This window comes from Pan troglodytes, chromosome 9 (assembly GCF_028858775.2).
Source record: "Pan troglodytes isolate AG18354 chromosome 9, NHGRI_mPanTro3-v2.0_pri, whole genome shotgun sequence".
Classification (NCBI taxonomy): Eukaryota; Metazoa; Chordata; class Mammalia; order Primates; family Hominidae; genus Pan; species Pan troglodytes.
Genome location: NC_072407.2, coordinates 49,985,983 through 50,006,632, shown reverse-complemented (window position 1 = coordinate 50,006,632; position 20,650 = coordinate 49,985,983). Strand labels below are relative to the sequence as shown.

The window sequence follows — 20,650 nt, the reverse complement described above, 5'->3', positions numbered from 1 at the left end:
GATGTTGCTGGTTGTTTAGTAAATGTCATGTTGCAGCCTTGCAGAATATTGCGACTTTCTCTTAGCACAGAGGATAAGACAAGCCTTCCTGTTCACCACTGCTATGCCTCATCCTCTAGAGAAAAGTTACGATGTTTCTATATACTGGAGGCAGTAGGTGCTTGAACAAAATGAAACATGACGAATTTCTCACCCACTGGGATACATAAATTCTCATGTAGGTATCAGTCCCTTATCTCTGTGCTTTGTCATCACTAAATAAGTAACATAATATTTGGTCCTTTCAAATCTGTGTTTTTAGATGTATTTCTGCATGTTATCGACATTGTTCTTCCTCTTCTAACCCACTAATCCATTAAATATTCAGCTCCTCCTAAATTATACATTTTTTGTCCTCTGTAGATATATTTTTAAATTTCCCTCCTCAAAATAAGCTTGCATTTTGAAGTACATTTGTTAGAAACGAGGTAGGTTAATTCTACTTTCTAGTCTCAAGGAACAGTCTTCTAAATGTAAAGAATAGAACCTGGTGGAAATATATACTATGTGCCATTTCACTGGGTACATATTAGTTTATCTGTTTAGAGACCTATAATCAACCACTAGCAGGGAAACTTGCCTTACTCCATTTCTGCAAAGTAATAATTTTTAATTATTATTGATAGACCAAGTTTTATTTTTAATCTCAAAAAAGTTTCCTTGAGTTAGCATTGCACAAAATATATACTCTCCCAGGTTTGATCTTGACCTCTGTTTGTGGTCCTGTTTTCTCTATTTACTGCTCTCTTCTCTGTTTACATAGTTTTTAAATTTTCTAATAATTTTCTTTGTTGATACTCTATAAGAAATGGTGGGTTCTGGCTGGGCACAGTGGCTCACGCCTGTAATCCCAGCACTTTGGGAGGCTGAGGCGGGCAGATCACTTGAGCTCAGGAGTTTGAGACCAGCCTGGCCAACATGGTGAAACCCTGTCTGTGCAAAAAGTATAAAAATTAGCCAGGCGTGGTGGCAGGTGCCTGTAATCCCAGCTATTCGGGAGGGAGGCTGAGGGAGGAGAATTGCTTGAACCCAAGAGGCAGAGGCCGCAGTGAGCTGAGATCACACCACTGCACTCCAGCCTGGGCAACAGAGTGAGACTGTCTCAAGAAAAACAAAAACAAAAACAAAAACAAAAAAAGGCCGGGTGTGGTGGCTCATGCCTGTAATCCCAGCATCCCAGCACTTTGGGAAGCCGAGGTAGGTGGATGACTTGAGGTCCGAAGTTCGAGACCAGCCTGACCAACATGGAGAAACCCCGTCTCTACTAAAAATACAAAATTAGCTGGGCATGGTGGCGCATACCTGTAATCCCAGCTACTCGGGAGGCTGAGGCAGGAGAATCACTTGAACCTGGGAGGTGGAGGTTGCTCCGAGCCAAGATCACGCAATTGCACTCCAGCCTGGGCAACAAGAGCAAAACTCTGTTTAAAAAAAAAAAGAAAAAGAAATGGTAGAGTTATTTTGCATGTACATCTTCTGTTTCCTAAAATAGATGTAGAAACTTCTTAAATAATTTAACTTGTTAATATACTACATCTATTATAATACTATATACTCAGTAGGCATATTCATTTAATATTGTCTTCAAACCTTATACTGCCTACCACTCTATCCATGGCCCTAACATCCTTTCACATCTAAGATGAGAGAGTGATTAGCACAGTGCTTGCAAAGCAGCAGGCAAATTGATATTTGTGGATGACTCAAAGGATGTTCCGAGAACCTTTTCTAAACTGCTTTAAATTTGTGTGCTAATAACACAGATGGAAACCTAGCTGTGAGTAAGTTACCAATCTTTAAAACAAAGACGACTAGAACGGTTTGTATTTGTAGTTCATATTCTTGTCCTCTGGGATTCAGTAATCTTTTTAGCCTCTCTCCACAGTGGTACATGTATATTCCTGGGTAGCAGGCTGATTGCTACTGATGGTACTAAAATGTTTTGATAGGAGCAAAACTGTGCTGCCATCCTCCTTACGAGCCCAGTGTTCAGAGGTGACCTGTTTGTACATGGGCCTGTGGTGTATCACTTTTTTATACAAGAGCAGTAGAATAAGGTCTGACTCGAGTTGATTGAAGTGGTAGTTTTAGGTTCTGATAAGAGGACCTATTGCTGGTGAGGGAGGTTGAAATTGCAGAATGAGTTTGCAGCATGAGGCAGGTCTGCCCAGCAGCAGGTTGATTTGCACCGTGAGACAAGCAGCACACATAAACAGATGGCCCAACAATGAGTCAGAACAACAGATCCTGAACAGGTAGATTGGCTTTTGTCTGATTCTTAACGTGGTTATAGAGAGTGGAATTTTAATTTGTCTGCCACTCTTAAGGCTGCAAAACAAGCATTTAGTGAAAGAAATTGTATTCATTGGGAAATGAAAAATGTTATTAGGCAGAGGAGAAATCTGATTGTCACTGGATCTAGACATTGAGAAACCAACATTTTTGGGAGCTGTTTCACGTAGGCATGGGCTGGCTTCATCTTTTGGCATACAGTTATTCAACATCATTTTGCTGAATCCTCTAGTATGTAACGTGCAGCAAGAAAATAGTAAAATGATGTCCTTTATATTTGGATTTTAAGAAGTATAGTCCTGTTATTTGCAAGTACACATCTGATATTTGGGTTAAGAAAAGCATTTTTAAAAAGGATACACTAGTGATAAGTGTCATAAAAACATACAGCAATGTAAGTTTGTAATGGTATTAAGCAAAGGAAAAACATTCATGGAAAAAAATCCCTCTGTTTCATACATCAAGCATAGGAAAAAGGAAGAGTGTAGTAGAATTCCTAGATCTAATCATCCATCTTCAAAATGTAAATGTAAACAAACATTTCTCTGCCACTTTCAGAAATACTAAGCGTCTTATTAATTTTCAAAACCAAGATTTTGTGATAGTTTTATATCTCTAGAAAAGTGTTTTAAATATGGCATTTGGTGAATAAATTGGTGTACCACTTGAGTTCCTATACTTTAATTTTGTGATTATCACATTCACTGTACCATAGACTAACATTTACAATGGATACATTTGTGCCCAAAGAAAGTAAGTTAGTAGTGAGCAGTATTGTTAGGATAACTATTGACCTTTTTTAGGTTACTGTGGTTAGGGACATACTCAGAAACACAAACTGCTATGATGGAAACTTTATTCTGAGTTGCTGTGAAGGCTGTTATGCCATTAGTTAAGGCAGAGTTATAAATATAGCTACCTTTTGTTTCCCAAATAATTGGGATCCTATTCAAGATGAATTGTGCCAACACCTACTTTCAAAATTGCCTTTCATTTTATCTGCTCAAGCATGTACACCTAGCCTTTGCTCAGGGTAGAAAAAGCACTAATCTACCTTTGTGCGTATGGAAAGTAGCATTCCTGGCACTGCATTAAAAACTCCAGGAGAATGCATTATTAATGGAATACGTTTCTCTCTCTCTCTCTGTCTCTCAAAAAGGGAAATCATTTCTGTGGCCACTGTCAAGGATGATAGGGACAGACTTAGTGCTAGTTCTTAACCAGCGTATTTTTTAAGTGAGTTACTGAGCAATACATAAAGAGAAATGCTTTAGCAAGTAAATACCACATGTAGCTTGTAGACACCAATGTGATCTAATTGTAATATAGATCACTCTATAATGTGTCAACCTGTAAGCTTTAGTACCTTGAGTACTAGATCCTATGTTTTTAATAGGATGCCACATTATCAAAGGTTAGAAAAACAATAATGGCTAGGCATGGTGGCTCACTTTGGAAGGCCGAGCCAGGAGGGTGACTTGAAGCTGGGGGTTTCTGACCAGCCTGGGCAATTCAGTGAGACCTCATCTCTACAGAAAACTTAAAAATTGGCTGGATTTGGTGGTGTATGCCTGTAGCTCTAGCTACTTGGGAGGCTGAGGTGGGAGGATCACTTGAGCCGGGGAGTTTGAGGTTATAATGAGCTATGATCACACCACTGCACTCCAGCCTGGGTGACAGTGGAGACCCTGTGTCTAAATAAATAAATAAAAATTATTTTTTTAAAAAAGCCATACACTGAAAATAATAATGAATTTGGGGTTTGAATATTATGAAGATTACCAGAAGGTTTTTGAATCACTTTTGATTTAAATAAGCTCCCATCATTTGTTTACTGGTTTCCAGCTTTATGTTTTTGGTTTGTTTTTGTCTACACATGTATAATTGAGCTGAATATGTGTGCCAATAAGTAACAGAGCTGCGTTCAGCTTCTGCTTAAGTCTGCAGTATTAAAGTCTTCCTTTTGTTACATGTGCTGGTCTTGCAGACTCTGTAGAGCCTTATCAAATGCAGCCAGTTGGTGCTGCTGGTATGAAAGCACAGGGGAGCTCTCATGTGGAAGGTTAATGGAGTGTAATTATAAAGAAAAATGAACTGCTCAACCACTCTATCTCACTCTACCTGCACCAAGAGTGACAAGTGCTCTGATCTTTTATAAACCCTGGAGTAGAGGTTTAACCATCTAAAATTATGACAGTATAACTGTCACACAAACAAACATGCTGTGAAGTATAGGTATGCACCCCTGTGTAAGAATGATTCCTTCCTGTTAGGGGAGTCTCTGTTAGGACAGGAGCACCTTCAGCCACCAAGAGCAGCTGCTTGTTAAACATTGCACGTTTGTGTCACTTCTTTTCCACTCAATTTGTTCCATTTTCTTTTCCTAAAAGTGCTTTCTCCCCTATGATTAGTGGCAAAAGTGGATAGCCTGCTGATGAGTGGGTTCGTTCCACTGTATCCCATCAGACAACAAATATCCATGCTTTCTCCAAGCAAGCCTATCACACTTGCCTTAGCAGCCAACCTGAAATCAGCTGTATTCTTATAAAGGGGATGGAAATAATTGTCTCTTCTCATTCTCAACATCTAAGCAGAGTAGACTCTAGGACGCTTAGGTACAGTCTGACAATTAGGTCTTTCTCCCAGGTCTGCATATAGCACAGAGATTATACACATTTCTGTGGGCTCAAGATGGAGTTAGATTCTTATGTCCTTTGGTTGAAAATATTATCAGAAATATTTAGTAAGGAAAATGCAGCACAGAGGGACAAGGACAGAGAAATACCAGGGAGACATTCAAAGCGTGTGATGACTAGACAAACTGTTACTAGTGTGTCACGTTGCCAGTGAATATTGCAAAGTCGTCCTACTACTGGAACATCTGAAGGGTAAGCTAAGCGAGCTGGGTTGCAGAGCCGGGTTGATTTAGAGCTTTTGCCAGCTCAGCACAGAGTTGAAATAAGGTGTTGCAGAATGATGCAACAGCAAAACCCCTGACATCTTGTTCTTACAAAGCCTAAAACATAACCACTCTTGGTGAGGCTGTGCTGCCTACTGAGATAAGTAAATTCAGCATCACATACATTAGGCCTGTGGAGACTAAGCAGAAGTGATGGCTGCGTCACTTACACAGCAGTCTTACTGACTGAGCCCTGGTCTTGCCTGATACGTGGAGGAGGGGCAGCCAGGATTCCTAGTAGCAGCTCTGAAAGCAGGGAGGCTGGTTTTAAAACCTCTCTGTGTGGTTTGTAATGGTATTTCCGCAGCCCGTTTGCATATGGGTTTTGATTATCTGAGCTCTATTTCAAAAGACAAATAGCTACATAATTTTTATGGCAGTAAGATAAATCTGTTAGTGAATCAAATTTTTAAATCCAGCTTTAGTGGATGGTAAGTAAAGTTTGCTATGATTTACTTTAAAAACCCACCAGAGCCCAACACTTTACCCAGTCTAAATGTTGCCAGTGTCCATTCCATTTTTAAAATTGAAGTCATTATTCCAGAATTGAAGTTTTTGGCTTGAGGCTGTAAGGTTAGCAACAGAATCTTAAAATTGTCCATCATACTATGTAGACGAGGAAGTATATCATTCTTGTTGGGTTGGCTCCAGCATTTATCCCTGCTCAGCTGCCCTGCCAAAGAGACTGTCTTGGATGACAGAAGTACAGTCTCCCTGGCACTTTGAAGCAAGTTATCTAGCCCTGCCCAGTCCCTTTAGGAACGTTCCCAGCCTTTCCAAGTACTTAGAGCAGTTTCTAGGAAATTCATCTCAGATAGGCACTGTCGGTGTAACAGGCTCCAGAGCTATCTCGCCAGCTGCCCGAGCCTCATCTCTGACCGTCCCGTTTCCCAGCATCACTGCATCCACTGGCTCCTCTCCTGCTTGGCCCTTTCAGTTTATTGTATAGGTTACTCTACTTCCTTGGATCTCAACAGCCTGACTCTGTTTCCTGGCAGTTGACTGTATCTAGAGAATATGACCAGAAAGGGACATCTCTCCCTGTTGGCCCAGCTCCCCATACTAGTGTACTCTGCATTCAGTCAGTCTGCTTGGATGCCACCCAACCTCCTGTCAGCCCCAGAAAAGTTGGCTCAGAAAAATGAGCTCCAGCTTTTTGTTAGTGAACAGAGCTTCATTCAAACTAGTTTTCCAGAGGGTAGGGATTCCATATTCTAGTCCCAGTTTTACTATCACAGAACTGTGTAACTTTTGATTGGTCACCCATCACCATGTGCCTCACTCTCCCCATCTGAATCAATGACAGTTAACATAATTAGCCCTGCACAGTTCTGAGAGTCTTATTTGATAAGAGGGTTTCAAAATTTACAGTCGTAAAGTGCTGTGTAAATATGTGATTACTTACACACACAAGCACACAGAAAAATCACATCATTAGGGAAATATTTGTGGAAAATAGTACCATCATTTTTCATTTAGGGTCTACTCAGAAAGTAAGATTCTTGAAAAATTATTAAATAGTCGTATGTTTATAACATGAATTGTTTTTTCTTAATCATGTAAATTAAATGATTTTGAAAAATCAGAGTACTCAGAAATGAGAACCAGTTAAATGTAAAAGATGTTAGTTTCAGTGTTCTGGTTGGATTCCAAGTGAGATTATTACATTTTGCTTACTGTAATTCCCTAGATAGCTTCAGCAAGGTAGTTTTCAGTTTTCTGACCTCTACTCTACAGCTCTTTAAACAACTGCTTTCTCCACCACTTGAGGTAGCTGCGGTTCAGTGGTAGAGGAACGGATTTCAGTTTATCCTTGTGTCAGTCTTATGTGACAGGGGTTAAATTATATGTAAGGTACTTTAAGCTGTTTTGATAAAGTAGGCACCATTATGAAACATATTACTACCATTTTCATTTCCACTGTTATATTTTGTATATAGTTGTGTGTTTCCCTGTGTCTTCAGATATTTTATCTTACCATATTCTCAGAACTCATTCATAACTTGACTTTTGTCTATGCATTTTCCCACTAAAGTCACATCCCAGCTCTTCCATTATGATAAAATTTTGATTAGTCAGAAGGCCATTTGAATTTTCTGGTTATCTAAAATCATTTTTGGTTCACCTTGTGATGTCAAAAAATTTTCTTTTTTGAGATGGAGTCTCGCTCTGTCACCCAGCGCTCAGGCTGGAGTGCAGTGGCGCGATCTCAGCTCACTGCAAGCTCTGCCTCCTGGGTTCACGCCATTCTCCTGCCTCAGCCTCCCGAGTAGCTGGGACTACAGGCGCCCGCCACCATGCCTGGCTAATTTTTTTTTTTTTTGTATTTTTAGTATAGATGGGGTTTCACCATGTTAGCCAGGATGGTCTTGATCTCCTGACCTCATGATCTGCCCGCCTCGGCCTCCCAAAGTGCTAGGATTACAGGCATGAGCCACCGTGCCGGGCCGAAAAATTTTCTAAGTAATGTCTAATTCCACTTTCCTAGTAGTTACAGTTCAGTGAGTGTAATTACCGTCTGAGAGTTGAAAACTGGTGGCCCATGGGCTTTATCTATCAGCAAAGATACTTTGTTTGACTCACAATATTAAAAGCAGTTCATTGATTAGTGTTATTAGGGCACTGCCTCTCCAGTTGATGTCAGTCCCTATCATGCCTAGTATCTTACACCTGGCCTGCTTCATTCTCTTGTATTAATATTACTTGCCTGGCAATAGGTAATCATCCTATTACATGTTCTTGCAAAATGTAATCATCAGTTTACATGTTCACGTGAGTGAGATTTCAACCCCTGAATGAAACTGTTCCTTAATGATTTAGCTTCTTTGGGTGTGTCAGGATCATCTTTGTGAGCATTTTTCTCTGTGCAGTGCTATAGAGGTAAAGATATACATCAGGAAGTTGTATTCTTGCCATTCAGAGATTCATAAAATTTTAATAGAAGATAATTTAGAGATTGAGTGCAGAAGCTGAGACCAAGATTGGGTAAATAACTGACCAAAGGTCACAAACCTTGTTTAGTGACAGAACCTAGGTTTCTCGACCTAGTGTATTATTTTTACAGCACAATACTGCCTCTCTACTTATTTTTTCTAAAAGCAGAGCGGAGAGGAAAAAGTGCACGCGTGCACGTGTGTGTGTGTGTATATATATATATAATTTTAAGGTTTTAACTATATATTTTTGTGGCTTACTGCAGCTGTATTACAGGTGTGAGGGCTCCAGATCCTTACCAGCAAGCCAGATACTGGTGTTGGGGGTTTGAGGTGGGAATATGGAATTAGTTATCAGGAGTTGGAACTCTTTAAGTCTGACTCTATCCCTGATTTGTGACCTAGGTTTAGTCACTTAATTACTCAGAGCCTCATTGTTCTACCTGGCAAGTAATATCCATCTGATATTATTACTTCGTTTTTATGTAACAGTTATAGAATTCACTAGCTACTACATTAGACCATATGGAAAAAATCAAGGTACTACTGTGATACATTCAGACAATGCAATATTATTGAGAGCTAAAAAGAAATGAACTATCAAACCATGAAAAACATAGAAGAACCTTACATGCTGATTACTGAGTGAAAGAAACCAATTTGGACAGGCTGCATACTGTATGACTCCAACTCTGTGACATTCTGGAAAGGGTAGAACTATGGAGGCAGTAAAAAGAGGAGTGGTTGCCAGAGGGTGAGGGAAGGTTGTGCTGAGTAGACAGGCATAGAGGAATTTCAGGGCAGTGAAACTATTCTGTGTGATAGTATAATGGTGGCTGTATGTCATTATATGTTTGTCTAAATCCATGGAATGTACAGCATCAGGAGTGAACACTAGTTTAAACTGTGGACTTCGACAGTATTGAGGTGTTGGTATAGGTTCGATTGTAACAAATGTTCTGCTATGTGTAGCTTGTTGATAGTGGGGAGATGTGGGGTGGGGAGGCCAGGAGTATGTGGGAACTCTACTTTCTGTTCAGTTTTGTTCTGAACCTAAAACTGCTCTAAAAATAAAGTCTTCTTTAAAAAAAAAAAAAACAAATCAAGGGACTGCCTTTATGTTCATTGTAGTGTCCTCTTTTGACCGTGCATGTCAATACTTTTGCTGTATGTAGAAACTGGAGAACAATATAGTAAAAGCATGAATCACAGCTTCAGTACTTAGGAGTATACTGGAAGAAGATGAAAATGGGCTAGGTGCAGTGGCACACACCTGTAATCCCAGCACTTTGGGAGGCTGAGGCGGGTGGATCGCTTGAGTCCAGGAGTTTGAGACCAGCCTAGGCAACATGGCGAAACCATGTCTCTACTAAAAATACAAAAAATTAGCCGGGCGTGGTGGTGCATTCGTGTAGTCCCAGCTCCTTGGGGAGCTGAGGTGGGAGGATCACTTGAGGCCAGGAAGTCAAGGCTGCAGTGAGCCCAGATCATGCCACTGCACTCCAGCCTGGGCGACAGAGTGAGATCCTGTCTGGGAAAAAAAAAAAAAAAAAAAAAGGAAGATGAAAATGTTATATAAATGATTTTTACTGTGGCCATTACATCCTTTCTAAAATGTGAGAGGGGTGTGTGTATGTTTGTGTTAGTGGGTGCATACATGTGTATGTTCAGGTGTGAAGACTGTAAATATTTGTGTAGAAATTTGTGGATTCGATTTTGTAATTAGATTTTGTAATTTTCATCACCTGTGAAAAATGTTTTTCTTCAGGCTTAAGATTTAAAAAATTCTCTTTCTTTTAATTTTATTTATTTATTTTTTGAGTCAGGGTCTCACTCTGTTGCCCAGGCTGAAGTGCAGTGGCACGATCATGGCTTACTGCAGCCTCAACCTCCTGGGCTCAAGCCAGCCTCAGCCTCCTGAGTAGCTGATACTGCCGGTGTATACCACCATCCCTGGCTAATTTTTGTATTTTTTGTAGAGACAGGGTCTCACTTTGTTGCCCAGGCTGGTCTCGAACTCCTGGGCCCAAGCAGTCCTCCTGCATTGGCCTCCCAAAGTGCTGGAATTATAAGCATGAGCCACTGTGCCCAGCTAAATTTTTTATTTTTTTATTTTTATTTTTATTTATTTATTTATTTATTTATTTATTTATTTATTTATTTTGAGACAGTTTCACTCTGTCACCCAGGCTGGAGTGCAGTGGCATGCTATCGGCTCACTGCAACCTCCACCTCCTGGGTCCAAGAGATGCTCCTGCCTCAGCCTCCCGAGTAGCTGGAACTACAGGTGCGTGACATCAGGCCCAGCTAATTTTTTTTTTTTTTTTTTTTTTAGTAGAGATGGGGTTTCTGAGATTAAAAGGCAACAGGTAGCATTCGCTTTGATATTGTACTTTCTTTTTGGCAGTTGTCATTAAAAAAAAAATAGCCAAACATAGATTGAACTAGCATTAAAATGATTAGATGTTAAAAATCAAGTGATTGAAATATAATTGACATTGGAAATAAAAGTCACATTTAATTAGCTGTTGCTCTGAGTTAAAAATTCATACTAGACAAATTGTGTCATTCATTAGTTACTATCCCTTTTTTTCACATTGCCCCTGACAGTTTCCTAAGCATTCCCCACCATTAATTAATTTGATTCCCAATATTTTTCTGAAGGAAGGAGGGCGGTATAGTTTAGTGCTTCAAAGAAATGTAGAAAACTTGAATGTAAGCCATCTGGACTTTTAGGTCTTTTATCACACATAAATATATTACAACTACCATTCCTAGTATGCATTGTTCGATTGTAGTTTATGTGTTTATACTTTTTTGCCGCAGCATCGTCGTATGTTACATATTAGAATCTGTAATTCTCTAGGGGTCACATCTCTCTTGAGTACAACAGCCACACTCTTTCTTGTTTGACACAAATTAAAGGCAGTCCCAGGTTTTTAGAAGGGTCTCTAAATTTAGGCAAAGTCTGACTATATCAATATTAGTCTTTTATAGTCATACATATCAAGTTAGGGGGAAGATGGGGTTGAGTTTACCTATTAGAGCATGAGTGAATTAAATAAGAAAACTGCATTTCAATCAGGCTAGCAAATAAAAGGTCTAAAGTCTAAATTTTTAGAGAGATGGACTGTAAATCCTAATGATATTAATAAAGGGTCTCATCTCCTATGGAGATGAGATGTAAAATCCATTGATGTAAATACCTCTGTGTGTGTGTGTGTGTGTTTTGAAGGAAGAATAAGCCCCAAAGAATACTTTTTAATTAAAAAAGTAAGCCGAAGTCTAATCAATACCATGATATATGCATTCTTTGCCATCTGTTAAACATCCATGCAGAGAATTTTAAACTTTACTGAAAAAAATCTGTGATAATTACAGTTGCTGCTGTTGTCAATTTGTTTATTTGTACTATATAAATTCCATGACAACTTGAGAACTATAAAATAATTATGTCCCCAAATCTCAAAACCAGGAAAGAGACCTTCTTTTGTAGACATTGTGTCCAGTTCACTGTGTAAGATGAGGTTGTAGATGCTGTTTCTGTCAAACAGGTGGTATTTTAAAAGGATATGTACTTTTTAAAAGAGGTTAAAAAGGGAAATAAACTATTTGTCTAATTCTTTGTGAATCTCAGAGAGTCTGGGGAAAACTTTCTAGTATCTTACAAAATGAAGAAAGTGCAATTATTTTAGCTAAGTATATTTTTATAGCTTCTGCCACCAGTATTCCTCCCTGTCTTCCTCTGTTAGAATTCTATCCTGTGTCTTGCCTGGACTATCCCCTCCAATAACTCCAGTGCAGATTCTCTTATTGAATTTTACTTGCATTAAGGAGGGAGTTTATCTTGAGTTTCTCTTCTGTGTGTTTGTCCATAAAATGGCATTCTGTGTTTTTGTTCATAAAATGGTGAAATCTTCACTTAGTTTCTGTTTCCATTAAACAATACATACATTTTACTCTAGATTGTAATTTTGTCTCTAATGTTACGACAGTAACACATCCCCTCTTCTTTAGAGGATAATTTTGTGGCACATTCTGAAGACTGCCCTGTCTCCTTCCTGCATCCTCAGCGTTGATGAATATTGGTGTGACTTATCAATGCAGTGGCTGAGTTTTAGTTAGACGGTAGAAAGTCTTTTTTTTCCTCTTTGAGTAAGTTCTGATCTCATCAACAAATAAACATTTCTCCAGGTTAGTTTTTCCATACGCGTAAAATTTAGTATCCTTGGTTTCATTTTGAGCAATTGGTGTGTCTGAAGACCCAGAAAGATTTTGAGTAAGATTTGATAACTTTCTGCATTTGTGAAAAGTTACAAGTCTCTATCAGCCTCTGGTATAAAGAGTGAAGGTTGTATTTTTAGATTGCATGTTGATTCATGGAAGGAATAAAAGGATGCATCTTTAAGGCAATACTGTGTAAGAAGATGTCTTGAGTGGGTGTGGCCCTCTAATAATTGATACGCAACAGATACTGCCATGTAGAGCACAAACCAGTGGAGTGACTGAATGTGTGAAAAAGCAGAGACTTGCAGCACTGACATCCAGTTGTGGAGGGCAGAGTCTTGGAGTTTCTTTTGAGAGAAGCTTTCTAAAATTTGTGGGAGCAATTTTTGATAGGAATAAACTGGTGGGTTGATTGGGGGGTGGGGGCAATCCTTCCGTCTCTTCGTCTCCCTTCTCTGTTGACAAAAGCCATGGAACGTGACTTAAACGGTGGAAAAACGAACCTGATTTTCTGTTGTATTAGACCTATAAAATTCCGTATTTTTCTTCAGGATCTGTCTTGCTGTCGTGTGAACACGTTGATAGTATCGCTGAATGTCACAATATTGATCACCGTGACTACCTGTCTTGGAAACTGTGACTTGAAGTGTCAGAGGCTCTGTGAACTCTTCTGCCTGAACAAGCCCTGATGAAACCCAGTGATGCGAATGTCAAGGGAATCTAAGGCTCCGTGTTACATGCTGGGTTTATGGAGCAGTTCTTGACAGATGGATTGAAGGGGGTGGTACTAGCAGTTCTGGAGGCCTGGCATGTTGGCTTATTGTTTATAGAAATATATTAAGAAGAAAAGATGATAAGTTATTAATTTTTTCTCCCTCTCTCCCTTCCGTCTTTGTTCTTTCCAGCTTTCTTTTTTCATTTCCCTGATTTTTTCCCTCTCTTTTAACTCTCATTAACTTATCAGTGAATGATGAATGGCCAGTTTGTGAAATTTAGCCCTTTCTCAAAGCTTCAGGATAATGTTCCAATATAGTTAGCTACATTTAAAGATCTCCATTATATGTGAATACCTTTGAAAATATCAAATCATGTATGCCAGTATAACCTTCGTCAGTGACCAGCAGCAGTCATGACGTCTTCATTTAAAACACATAGTAGTACAAATATAGGCTCATCTCCTGTGGAGATGAGAGGATATCCTTTATATAGGGAGCAGTGAGAACCTTGGATGATACCACACAGCTAGGGTTTTTGAGATATTTTCGCCGTATTCTCTTGCTGCCACCCAGAAGTGGTACTGACCTAAATCCGGGGTCCCTCTGAAGTCATTTGAGTGCTGTGTTTGCCAGAGCTGCAAGACTGAACTAGAACGAGACTGGATTGTGAGACTTAGAAGAGCCAGCTAATATGCACAGCAACTCTCCTTTACTCCCAGTCCTTGGAAGAGCCTGCAGGGCCTCCACACCTAAGGAGCACCTCTGCTGCAGAGCTCACCTGGCTTTCAGTTACTGGTTTCTAAGTGCAGTCATCTATATTTAAGTGACAGAGGGCATCAGTGCTTCCTCAAAATCTTGATTTAAAAAAATTTTTTTTTCACAGATAGCAACAGACATGTATAACCACACACGCAGTATTCTAATCTGGTGAACACAGCAAGGAGTAAGGGACAATTCATTTCTGAGTGGCAGTTTGACATACCAACGCTATCTTTTAAAGAAAGCTTTACCCAGCTCATATGATCTGACCTGTAATGCAGAGCTCTCTTTCTTTTTCCTTTTTTTTTTCCCTCCTCTCAAGGACTGATGTAAGTTTGCAAGTATTTTGATCACGTCCCCCCACCAGCCCCCACCCCAAGCTTCCAAGGCTTTGTTTCAGGTCCTGGGGGAGGAGCAGTTGTGAATGCAGTGTGACTCACTTGACTCCCACGCTCCTGATTCTGGTTCTGATTGGTCGTCACCTTGCTCTAGCCATATGGCTGAAGAGTAGTACTCTAGCCCGCATCCCTTGCTCCTGCTTTCCCTACTGTTCCTTTCTGTTGTACATGACATTGGAAACGGGTTCTGGGCTTTGTTTCTTGCTTCTAGTGTACTTTAGCTAGGCAGTGAGTAGGAGAGCACATTGTGTTTCCTAAGGATGGCTGTAGAGGAGAAAAAAACACCCTTTCCTTTTGTGACTGGTATAGTAATTAGTTTCCTGTGCTGTTTTTGTCCAAAGTTTATTTTTTGGCAGGTGTCATGTTTATGTTGTATTATTTCCTCCTGATTTATCTCCTTCCTCTGATTTGATCTGTTTTGGGTTTTTCGTTGTTGTTTTTGTTTTGTAAGAGCTCTTAGGGTTCCTTTCTCTGGCTGCTGATGCTGCACGTTAGCTAGTTCGTTAATATGTTTGATGTCTGATGGGGAGGAGGACTGAAGCAACTCTAAATAATTACTTAATTTTTAAACGTCTAAATGTTCTAGCAGTCACCAAGCAATAAAATTTACACGAGATTCTCAACATTATCTGCAGCACCACTGCTATTACTTTGCCTTCTCCTAAACTACAGCAGTTTAATTATTCTGCCTTTTATATTGGAGAAATAGAATTTTGAAGACTTGAAAGTTAACTTTATAAGCATTTGATATTTTATTAATTTGCATTTTTATTATTCTGCAGATAGTTTCTGCAAAGACTTTAAACTCTGCATCATTTAAAAAAAAATTTACTCAGAGAGGCAGTGCTAGCAGAATATAATGCATAGCAGAATTTTTCCCCCCAAAATTGGCCTTTATATGATATTTTAGTTGTCTGAAAAGAATCAGTAATAAAAATATTTTTCTAAAAACCTCTCAGCCGGGCGTGGTGGCTTATGCCTATAATCCCAGCACTTTGGGAGGCCAAGGTGGGCAGATTGCATGAGCTCAGGAGTTTGAGACCAGCCTGGGCAACATGGCGAAACCCCATCTCTACAAAAAATAAAAAAATTAGCTGGGCATGGTAGCACGCTCTTGTAGTCCCAGCTACTTGGTAGGTTGAGGTGACAGGATCGCTTGAGCCTGGGGCGTGGAAATGGCAATGAGCCAAGATTGTGCTGCCGCACTCCAGCCTGGGTGACAGAGCCAGACCCTGTTTCAAAAAAACCAAAAAAAAAAAAAAGAAAAACAAAAAGAGAGAAACAAACCAAAAAATAAACATAAACAACTCTCAAGAGAACTTTTTTTTTTTACTTAAAGATTTTAGAAATTCATTTTATACATATTTTAATGTTCAAATATGTTAAATGAGTAATCCACAGATTTGGATTCTTCAGAGAATATGGGGGATGAAGTTGGTTAGAGCCATAAGCAGGCATTTGAGAATTAACCTGGCTCTTATGGTTTCATCTAACTATTTAAAGCTCTTCATTCACTTCTTTTTCTTCATTCATAATCTATATTAGAAAATCACAATCTATTTTTATCAGAAATAGCACACCTCCGCTAATGAACTAACTTGAAAGTGTATGAGATATGAGAGGAATGCTGCTTATACCTTCCTCCTCCTATTAGGGCAGGAGAGTCAGAGCCCAAATATGGCCCCAAATAGTTATTATTTGCTTTATGAGCCATTTGTTGGTCTTTGGTCCCACCACTTTACACATCAGGTAAAGAGAACAAGGACATTTACTGAGCAATATAGTTTTTTTTTTTTTTTTTTTTGAGACAGGGTTTCACTCTGTCACCCAGGCTGGAGTGCAGAGTGCAATGGCATGATCTCGGCTCACTGCAACCTCCATCTCCTAGGTTCAAGCAATTCTCCTGCCTCAGCCTGCTGAGTAGCTGGGATTACAGGTGTGTGCCACCATGCTCGGCTAATTTTTGTATTTTTAGCGGAGATGGGGTTTCACCATGTTGGCCAGGCTGGTCTTGAACTCCTGACCTCAAGTGATCCACCCACCTTGGCCTCCTAAAGTGCTGGGAATACAGGCATGAGCCACCGTGTTGGGCCAGCAATATAGTTATAAGTGCAGAGTATAGTTGTGAACCAAATAAGCCCCTGCACTCATGGGGCTTACATGCTGTTGAAGTGTATTATAATAATGAAGGTATCCAGAAACACATTTCTCTTGGATTTGAGCAAGGCCTAGAAAGTTTGAAGAACTTTGACATTAATTTTTCACTCCACGCAGTTAAATCCCTACTCTGCCTAAACAAACGTGTGTACCTCCACAGAACCTGTCCCAGCAAAGAAGTCCTGCTCATGAGTTACACATTTCAGTAATTTAGAATGTGTTGTTTATATGGCATATTACTGGGATCAAGGTTTCTTTGTTTAACAGCCTGTTTAATGTTTTCAACTGGGACAGATACATGATGTTTGCTTAATAAAAATTACTATGGCTAGTATCTGTGTTATCATATGCAAAAAATAATAAGCTGGGCCCAGTGGTGTGTGCTTGTAGTTCCAGCTACTTGGGATGCTGAAGTGAGAAGATTGCTTGATGCCAGGAGTTCAAGGCTGTAGTGCATGCACTATGACTACACCTGTGAATAGCTACTGTACTCCAACCTGGGCAGTATAGAGAGACACTATCTCTAATAATAATAATAATGATCAACAATGTGCCAATCACAGTTCTTAGTACTTTCCATATAACAAGTCATTTGGTGCTCATAAGAACCTCAAGGGTACTGTTAACCACCTCATTTTAAAGAGCAAGACAGTGAGGCACAGGTAGGTTCATAAACTTACCCAACATCTTAGAGCTGTGAGTAGCAAAACTGAAATTGGAGTTGAAGTAGGATGGCTCCAGAGTCCTGCTTTTTACTGCTACGTTGTATACTGCTCTCAGCATGCTAAGTTAATAATAGGACATCTGAGCTCTGCTGTGTGATCTCCTTCAGATTTTTCATTTGTGTGCCTCAGTTGCCCTTTATATATAAAACATTGCTTACACCATCAGTTTCATATTACCAATAATGTATATTAAATGCTTTAAGCTCTTCATATGTAGAACCTGTGTAAATTTAGATGTAATAAGTTTTAGATGAAGCTATTTATAGAAAAGATGTCAGAGCATATTTCTGTGCAGCTGATAGAGCAGTATTCTAATATCTTTTATTTCTTTTTGTCTTCATTTGGTAGAAAAGAGTAGTTGAACAGCTACGGAAGAACCTGATAGTAAAGCAAGAACAACCGGACAAGTTCCAAATACAGCCATTGCCACAATCTGAAAACAAACTACAAACAGCACAGCAGCAACCACTACAGCAACTACAACAACAGCAGCAGTACCACCACCACCACGCCCAGCAGTCAGCTGCAGCCTCTCCCAACCTGACTGCTTCACAGGTAAACGTGTGGATGGAACACTGCAGGCTGCAGATTGTAGACTGATTTGTTATTGGTCATATAGAACTGGGTCCTGTCTCAGACTATACTAAGCTCAGCTAGAACTAAACAAAACTTATTTTGATTGCTTTTTTACAGTATAACCCAGATAAGTATCACTTGTAATCATTGGCAGAAGGAAATAACATTACTAAGAAGCAAAAATTAAATGATTTCCCACCTGTCTGAAGAAGGGGAGAAAGGTAGTCAATAACAAAAATCAATTATCTGCTTTACAGCAGAATTAAAATCTTATTTTGAATTTTTGGAGGTATTTATTTACACTTGTTCTAAAAGTTTGTGACTTGACCTCTTCTGGAATTCTTAGCAACTAGGCATAGAGCTATTCCAGGATCAGTGCTCTTGGGACCAGATAGAAAGAAGCATTTGGAAGGGTGCTGTGGCTGGGCTCAGTACCTCATGCCTGTAATCCCAGCACTTTGGGAGGCTGAGGTGGGCAGATCACTTGAGGTCAGGAGTTTGAGACCAGCCTGGCCAACATGGTGAAACTTCATTTCTACTAAAAATACAAAAAAATTAGCCAGGCCTGGTAGCAGGCGCCTGCAATCCCAGCTACTCGGCAGGCTGAGGCAGGAGAATCACTTGAACCCAGGAGGCAGAGGCTGCAGTGGGCTGAGATCACACCACTGCACTCCAGCCTGGGCAACAGAGCAAAACTCCGTCTCAAAAAAAAAAAAAAAAAGAAGAGTGCTATATTTGCACTATTCATAGAAACACTCATTTTTAAGCCCATATTTATGAGAAAATGTATTTGTTCTAATACACTGATGGGAATCTGAAATGAAAGCTACAGGTCAAAACTAAAGAAATGGGAGCTTAATAAAATTCTAACTTGGTGTAGCTGTGCAAATGTTTTTACCAAAAAGGGCATTTAAACAAGCATACAATTTAAGAATCGTGAGGCAATCAAGATACACAAAAGGGCGTATTTGGAAATGATATTCCAAATGATACTTGGATCCTTGAAGGTCACAGATCCCTTTATGACTCTGTTGAAAGCTATAGATCCCTCTCCAGAAGAATATACATTCACACTTAATACACTCATTTTTGCACACTTCAAGGACTTTGGGATCCTCTGAAACCTAAGCGTGGATACCTCTTACAACCAACACCAGGTCTTTGCTGTGTCTTTATATAGAGAGAAAAAGAGTATAGTTCAGTTGGCTGTTCACTGTTTATGGACATTGGACTGGTTCATGTGCAACATTTTGCAAGTAAAGAATGAATTTTTTATAAGAACACTAAAGATAAGTTAACATTTAATAGAGGTTACTGTATACTGGCAGTCTCCTAAGTGTTTTACATAATGGACATACTCCTCACCCTAATCCTAAGAGGAAGTTATTATTATTACCATCTCTGTTTTTTTGTTTGTTTGTTTTTTTGTTATTGTTTTTTTGAGACGGAGTCTCACTGTGTCACCCAGGCTGGAGTGCAGTGGCGCAGTCTCGGCTCACTGCAACCTCCGCCGTCTTGGGTTCAAACAATTCTTCTGCCTCAGCCTCCTGAGTAGCTGGGACTACAGGCGCGTGCCACCATGCCCGGCTAATTTTTGTATTTTTAGTAGAGACAAGGTTTTACCATATTGGCCAGGCTGGTCTCGAACTCCTGACCTCATGGTCTGCCTGCCTCGGCCTCCCAAAGTGCTGGGATTACAGGTGTGAGCCACCGCAACCGGCCCACCATCTCTGTTTTTTAGAAGAGAAAACTAAGGCACAGAGAGGTTACATAATTTACCTAAGATCATGGAGGGTGGTATGTGGTGGAGCTAAGATTTGAACCTAGATGTTCTGGCTGAAAAATAGGTCCATTCAACTACTCTTCTGTACTGCCATTCAATACCAAAAAAAAAAAAAAAAAAAAAGAAGAAGAAAAAAAAGAAAAAAGCAATACCAATACTGTATAAAACCAAAGAAGGAAAAAGAAAAATCCCTGTTGTAAATCAGATAGCTAGGACAGCCTACATAAATTTTTACCCTAATCACCACCCCAAGGCTATTTGGAAATTAGGCATTCAAAACTGACTTTAAAAATCTCCTTACCAGCACTTGTATTAGTTCTGAAAGAATGTTTAGAGGATAATTTTTGTTTAAGTTTTAAACAGAATTGGGTTAGGTTGTTCTCTTTCCAAAGTACAGGTTGATCAGAAAATGTTTATCTGAAAGGAGTGTGGTAGAATTCATTGTTTCCTGTTACATAGGAGTTTTCTGTCTTAACCCATGGAAACATCCTGTTCAAGTAACATTTTATGTTATAAAAATCAAAGGAGGCTAGGCACAGTGGCACACGCCTGTAATCCCAACACTTTGGGAGGCCGAGGTGGGTGGATCACTTTAGGTCAGGAGTTTGAGACCAGCCTGGCCAACATGGCAAAACTCCATCTCTACTAAAAATACAAAAATTAGCCATGCGTGGTAACATATACCTGTAATCCCAGCTCCTCAGGAGGCTGAGGCATGAGAATCACTTGAACCCGGGCAACAGAGGTTCCAGTGAGCCGAGATCGTACTGCACTGCATGCTGGGCGACAGAGCAAGACTCTATCTCAAAAAAAAAAAAAAAAAAAAAAAATCAAAGGAAGCATTTCCAAAATATAATAGCTTTTCCTTTCCCTGGTAGTCTGTGTTGCTTTGGGATGGTGAATGGTAAGAGGCCCAGGGCTACCTCCAAAACAGTGTTGTATAGCACCTCTCCATCCAGTAGCCCACCTGACATATTTAATTGATTTTGCCAACCTTTTTTAAATACTGTTTTATTTAATGCAAATGTTTAATGTTAAAAACCAAAAGGATCCTCTGAGTTTTTGGTTTTTGAGTTTACAGGTAAA

General features: G+C 39.6%; 1 protein-coding gene across 50 annotated transcripts in view; it reads left to right on the top strand.

The window, feature by feature from the left end:
* The window catches only part of PHF21A (PHD finger protein 21A), a 185,783-nt gene that overhangs the window by 120,861 nt on the left and 44,272 nt on the right, over positions 1-20,650 (top strand). For all 50 annotated transcript variants that reach the window (XR_010147178.1, XR_010147184.1, XR_010147179.1 and 47 more), the window contains one exon: positions 17,554-17,760. Coding sequence is in view for 34 of the 50 variants with exons in the window: in XM_016920751.4 (XP_016776240.1) it covers positions 17,554-17,760 (207 nt within the window). In the remaining 16 variants the exon portion in view is untranslated. The remainder of the gene's footprint in view (positions 1-17,553; positions 17,761-20,650) is intronic.